We start from the raw sequence: 7,268 nt of genomic DNA, 5'->3' as shown, positions 1-7,268 counted from the left end.
ATAAAAAAAATCTTTTATTTTAACTTTTAACAGGTTAATTATTTAGAATTTGTTTTTTTTACAAATTAATTATTTTGTATAATATATTTTTTAATTTTTAATTTTTAAAATTTTAAAGTAAAAGCTTTTCTAATTTTTTTTAAAAGATTAAATAGTTTATAATATTTTTTTTAATAAATTTATTATTTAAAAATATTTTTAATAAATTAATTATTTTATAATCAAATTTTCTTTATTAATATACATTAATTTTTTTTTATTTTCTTTTAATAAAATATTTGTAATAAATAGTAAAACATAATAATAAATAAAAAACCATTATTTTTTATTATTATAAAAGATATAAATGACGGAGAAAATAATTTATTTAGATAAAATGATTAAAATATTTATAGTATTTAATTAATGTTCAATGGAATAGAAATATGTACAACTATTTAATGATAATTTAAAATATTAAAATAAAATGTTTAATCTAAAAAATAAATTATTAGATTTTTTAAAAATAATTCACATGTCAAAACCATGTCCAACATTTTATCAATAAAAATTTATATAATTAAAATATTTTAATAATTAAAAAAAATGGTAAATAAATTATTTAGACATAAAAAATTGTTAATCCATCAATAAATATTTTTTCTACAGTAAGTAATTTTATAAACTTAAATAATATTTAGATCTGACCTAAATAATTAAATTTCTAATTATAAATTTTAAAAATCCAAAATGACTAATATCAAACAAGTAATTTTTATCCGAAATAATTTTTTTTTTTCTTTTCAAAATGATGAATACGGTCGCCGTCCCTCTGACTGACTAATCGTTTCGCCGCCTTCTCTCCGACGAGCATCAATCACTCCTTTGTTTCATTCGTCGTCCGCTTCTCTGAACTATTCGGTCTTTAACGAAGTTTTGGATTGCAAAGTATTGTATTTGGACGATACAGGTTCTAGAGCTTTTCTTTTTACATTTGGGTTGCAAAAAACACTGCACAAAGATGAAGAAAATGTTAGCTCTTGGATTTGAGGGTTCAGCGAACAAGATTGGAGTTGGAGTTGTGAGCCTTGATGGGTCAATACTATCCAATCCAAGGCACACTTACATCACTCCTCCTGGTCAAGGATTTCTCCCACGAGAAACTGCACATCATCACCTTGAACATATTCTTCCTCTTGTGAAATCTGCTCTCGATACTGCTCAAGTAACAAAGGATGATATCGACTGTCTTTGTTATACCAAAGGACCAGGCATGGGTGCACCCCTCCAGGTTGCAGCTATTGTCGTTCGTGTTCTTTCTCAACTCTGGAAGAAACCTATTGTTGCAGTAAATCATTGTGTTGCACATATCGAAATGGGTAGGATTGTCACTGGGGCTATTGACCCTGTTGTGTTGTATGTAAGTGGAGGCAACACACAAGTGATTGCTTATAGTGAAGGAAGGTATCGAATTTTTGGTGAGACCATTGATATTGCTATTGGAAACTGCTTGGACCGGTTTGCTAGGGTTCTGACTCTGTCTAATGATCCTAGCCCTGGGTACAACATTGAGCAGGTAAGTTGCTAAAGTTTTGATTTGGGTATATGATTATTACCTTATGCAATGGAGGATTCTGATTATGACATTTTATTTTTCTTTCAGCTCGCTAAGAAAGGAGAGAAGTTTATTGACATACCGTATGTGGTGAAAGGGATGGATGTTTCATTCTCTGGAATATTAAGCTACATAGAAATGACAGCTGAAGAGAAACTCAAGAACAATGAATGCACTCCTGCAGATTTGTGTTACTCCCTTCAGGTAAACATAGACACAACAATGCTTGTATGTTTAGGTGTTTAATGAACTTGGACCAATTGTGTATGCGGATCTTATTTTAGGAAACACTCTTTGCAATGCTTGTGGAAATCACAGAAAGAGCAATGGCACATTGTGACAAAAAAGATATTTTGATTGTTGGAGGTGTTGGCTGCAATGTTCGATTGCAGGAGATGATGAAAGTCATGTGTTCTGAGAGGGGTGGAAATTTGTTTGCAACCGATGACAGGTATTGCGTTGACAATGGGGCAATGATTGCATACACCGGACTATTAGCCTTTGCTCATGGAACATCAACTCCTTTCGAGGAATCAACATTCACTCAAAGATTCCGAACTGATGAAGTGTTGGCAATCTGGAGAGACAAAAAGGAACCATCAATTGCGGATGGCCTTGTAGCGAAGAATTGATGGGTGTGTTTTCTCTCCTCTCTTCTGTATATGAAACAAGATAAATTTGCTTATTTTTACTTCATTCGTTCAATCATGAGATTTTTGATGCACATGTCTTAGACTTAGAGGTTAAGTTTTTAAATAATTTCATATTTGAAAATGACAGAATCATAGATTATGATCTTTGAAGGCAGAGAAATGTAGTTTTATTATAGTAAAGGAGTTATTATATATACTCTGTTACTAACTAATTGACTTGGAGCTTGTTTGATCTTGGGTGTTTGAAAAATACATGGGTTATGAATTCAAATCTTGTTTGATGAAAAAGTGGATATTTTGGGTTAAATTATTAAATTTTATAAGAAAAAAATGAATGAGTATTTTGATTGATGAATTAAGTGATTTGTCTGTTGAAAGGAAGTATACGTGATGTGATGGAGTTATTTGAAAATAATCCAAATAACCAAGATCAAACAAGCTTAGGAAGAACATAAATTCAAAAGCATGACTATAAGACATCTAAAGTAACCTTCTAGATTTGCCTGGTTAGACTCAGCAAATTTGTAAGTTCATATAGAATCTGAAAACATGCCAAATTGATGCTTTTCTACCCTACAGGTTCAATACTTGTGCAATTGACCAAGATTTTTCGTTTGGTGTTATGTAGAGTCTCAAACTTCATCTTTTTATTATTCTACTTATCACTAATTAGTGGTGTAGTTGAGTTGGTCAACTTGTAGCATTGATCCAAATTTTTGTTTGGCATATACAACTTAGGTCTTGTTTGATGAAACGTTACCTCATCATCAATCACTTGATGAATCAAATAATCCAAATCAACTTCTAAATACCAAATCACACATACTTTATTCTTATAATATTTTAAATATTAAATGCAATGTATATTTTAGTCATTTAACCCAAAATGTCCACATTTTCATCTAAGAAGTTAATTTTTCCAAAAAATCAGTTTATTTTAAAAAAATCCTACATCAATTAAGCTCTTACTGTTGTTACTCATAGGCTCAACTTATGTGTCATTTATTTATTCCCATAACAAATATTCTTAGCTATTAGAACTCTTTGTTGAAAATCATACTATATTTTCATTAATAAAACATAAACTCCACCCAGAATAGCTCAAATGGTAAAAATCTTGATCTATAAAAGCACCACCCTGGTCTACAAATAAAACTGAAACAAAAACTATTGATACAAATAGCATGCTTGAAAATGCATGTAATTTGTGCACTAGATTCTTATTTTCTCATGGTTTCTACATTTCATGATTCATGTAAATTCTAACTGTTCTGATAATGTTCATGACTGTTTGTTGCAAATTCTTTTCTTTTGACAGATACATAAATCCACACTCACATTGAAGAATTCAGTGGTGAAAAGGTGGAAACAATCTCATTTAAAGGTATTAGTTGTACTCAATTTTAGTCATTTATTAGCAAGTTGTATTCAATGGAAAACCAAACCTATAACTGTTCTATCTCCTTGTCATGTTCCTGTGGTCTATGCCACAATGATTTAACTGGTGTTGGTATTGTGTGTTTCATTACTTAAGGTCAGTCAATATGATAGATTCAGTTAGCTGGTTGATTATTTAATGTTTTCAATGAAATGAATCTGTGTAAACCTAACATGGACACCATACCATGACTTGGGTTAGTGTCCATATCCATAGCCTGCAGCCATAAATAACATAATTGATGTGATATCAATTTTCTGATCATATGATTTAAGTGAAGACAGAAGAGCTTTAAATAAAGGGAATGTCATCTGAAAATAAGAAATAATAATATTTTATCCTTAGATTTTGATTTTTTACATCAACCTATTTTGATATTGTCTTCAGAAATTATGAAATCATTTTATTTGACCTCAAACAAGGTCAATCTTTTGATGTTTCGTCAGCTTGTAGTTTGTTGATGCTGTTTGCGAGATTTGGTTAGTTAGGGTATGAAATGATAAGATTTTAAAAGTTCTAAAGACAAAACTGAATGAGGTTGAGTTGTAGTTGGAACAGACTGAAAAAATACTAACCTTTAGTCACTATATCAATATGCCTTTAATTTTGGGGTTAAACCAACTTTACTTTTTAAGCTAGACAATTTGTCTTCATTCAATAAGTTATGGATCTGTTGTTTGCTGGAATGCTTGTGGCTTTATCTGCTAAGAATAGGAAATTGATTTATTTCATGAATGTTTGCTAGAGACTAGAGTTTATGGAAGCAATTGCCATGTTTGAAAACACTTATTGTTTTTTAATCTGGATTTGGATCCGACCTGGAGAAACCACCCCACCATTTAATTTCTGAATCTGGATGTTGATATTGAGTTGATGGGTCCGGCCCAATTTAAATGAAGTGTCAAAGTCTTAAGTTTTAAGTTAGTTAGGACAAGTTGTTTATATATATAGATAAGTAATTTACACAATGTAATAGATTGGGATTTTATATATGTGAGTGATATATATAAAGAACAAGGGTGTAATTGAAACGTTTGATTGTGATAGTGGAATCGAGTTCCTAACAGAGCTCAACGGAGACATAGACCATTTTTGGGTTGAACTCCGATATCAAATCTTGTGTTGTACTTTTTGTGTTTCTTACTGTTCAATTTATCAGTTCTTTGATTGATTAGTAGGGAATATCCTACACTAGGTAATACTAAATTCGTTCCAAATGTTCCCAATTGGAATCTATATCTTGACGATAAATAATGCAGAAATTGTGTTTTCAAATATATTTTTTCTATTAGTTGTTCAGATGCTATGTGATTGATAAAAGTTTGGTTCAAAGTGATGTTGGAATGCATTAGTCCAAAATTTCAATTGCTTTTGAACTTGAAAGTTGTGTTATTTAGGAATTTGATGTAAACCATTGAATGGTGAAAAAAAGTGGTTTGTTTTTTTTTTCTAACGTTTCGTAGCAAAATTCCAGCCCATTTTGAATTGGTGAAAAGTGAAAACTATTGTTTTAGCTGTATTCGTGAAACTAGCTTGTGTTTGATTTTTGATAAATCAATGTCCATTTGATGATGTAGAGTAGTTATAGAAATTGTAAATTATAATATTATTATAAACTTTCACACATACAGCTTCAACATAAATTGAATTATAATATTATCATGGAGTATTGTCTTTTTTTTAACTCTTCAATAATTAAAAAATAATGCATTTCTTCTTTCTTTCATTTTCTATTGTTTCAAAACTATTTTTAAAATTTTCTACTTATAATTAAATATGTGGAGTTATACTTAATTTGGAACATCCTCATGAATCCTTTTCTTCTTACATATTTTTAATCTCTCTGTAACATTTTTTTTAAACTCAATAATGTCTATAGAGATTTTACTAAACAAAAACACTATGAATTTTAATTAAAGATTTTACTAGTTATCATATAAAGTTAGAACATAGAGGAAGTTTCAATTGTGGGAAAAAAAAAAAACTAATCTTATTTTTCGATAAAATTAGTTTATTATTCAATTTAGTTTTTTTTTTTTTACATTTAAACTTATTATTATATATATATATATTTAAATTGTTATTTTTATAAATTTGATTATTTATATTTTGATAGATATATTTAAAATTTTGGTTTTATAAATTATTTATATTTTTATAGATATATTTAAATTATTATTTTTATAAATTTAATTATTTATATTTTAATATGAGAAATGATTGGGGAAGAGAATTTGAAAAATGAAATTTTAAAAGGAATGATGTGACGCAATTTGATTGGCTAAAAAAATAACAAATTTTTTTCTTTTCTTCCTCTCCTCCCTTTTATTCATTTTCCACCAATGATAATGATGTGGTGACATGTTATTTTCTCCCATATTTTTTCTTCCAAATTCTCTCCCTTTATCCCTCCTCTTTTAATTATATATATATATATATATATATATATATATATATATATATATATATTAATTATTATTTATATAATTTAATATAATAAATGTTCAACTTATTATTTTCATAAATAATTTATAAATACTAATAAATTTAAAATATCTTAACCGTATAATAATTTAATAATTCATAACCATACCCTTATTTAAATTATTGATAATTATATCGTTTGACTTGTATGTATAAACTTTTTGCCACACCTTCCACAAATTAGACAATGTCTTTGGTTAGTTATTCAATTGAATACGTGATTTTAACTTAGTTTGTTTTTTTTTTCTCAAAGTTGTTTGAGCATTTCTGATTTTATGTTAGATTTTTTTTTTATTGAGGTACATTTTGTCTTATATTTTTATTATTATTTTATTAATGATGAAATCTCATTATGTTTGGACTTTGTTTAGTGACACTTTATTTTTGTAATATTTTTGTTATTATATTTAAATGATATTTAATTAAATATTTTAAAATAAATTAAATAAAAAGTTATAAAAAATTAAATTTATAAATATAATAATTTAAAATATATATCAAAATATAAATAATTAAATTTATAAATATAATAATTTAAATATTTTAATAAAAATAATAATTTATATATATATAATGATGAGTTTAAATGTAAATAAAAAATAAAAAAAATAGAAAATTAAATACATCACATCTATTTTCTCTATGTTTTTTTATAAATAATTATTCCATCTGTTTTCTTTAAGTATTTTCCGAGTGTTTGTCAAAATTAATCAACATCACATACTTTAAATTAAACTGATTATTTTAATAGTTAAATTGAGTTTTCTCTTACTATTTGTTTCGAATAATATTTAACTTTTAAGAAAATATTCAAATGGTTTCCCTGATTATATACATTTATTTGTTTAGGTGGGTGTAAGTTAAATTTATTTTAATGTAATTTCAGAGAAGTTATATTTTAAATACATTTATTTATTTATTTTTGATGAATGATGCAGCTAATGCGTTGGTAATGTACATTGTTTATTAACATGTCAATTTACATGGTTTATTAATTTATTTTCAATTTTTGAGGATAAATGTTAAGAATAGTATTTTTGTTCTCTCAAATTTTTTAATTATTAAATAATCTAATTATATATATAATTAAATTAAAATT

General features: G+C 26.8%; 1 protein-coding gene across 1 annotated transcript; it reads left to right on the top strand.

Moving 5' to 3' along the window:
- Window positions 1-852: 852 nt before the first annotated feature.
- On the top strand, window positions 853-3,967 carry LOC124922476 (probable tRNA N6-adenosine threonylcarbamoyltransferase). Its single transcript, XM_047463207.1, has 4 exons — window positions 853-1,555; window positions 1,643-1,798; window positions 1,879-2,229; window positions 3,566-3,967. Exons 1-3 carry the CDS (start codon window positions 1,001-1,003, stop codon window positions 2,224-2,226), a joined length of 1,059 nt encoding a protein of 352 aa, XP_047319163.1. The 5' UTR covers window positions 853-1,000; the 3' UTR covers window positions 2,227-2,229; window positions 3,566-3,967.
- The last annotated feature ends 3,301 nt before the right edge of the window (window positions 3,968-7,268 follow it).

The sequence above is a fragment of the Impatiens glandulifera genome, chromosome 1 (genome assembly GCF_907164915.1).
Source record: "Impatiens glandulifera chromosome 1, dImpGla2.1, whole genome shotgun sequence".
NCBI lineage: Eukaryota > Viridiplantae > Streptophyta > Magnoliopsida > Ericales > Balsaminaceae > Impatiens > Impatiens glandulifera.
The sequence above is the reverse complement of the archived record's forward strand: the minus strand, read 5'-3'. Positions and strand labels throughout refer to the sequence as shown.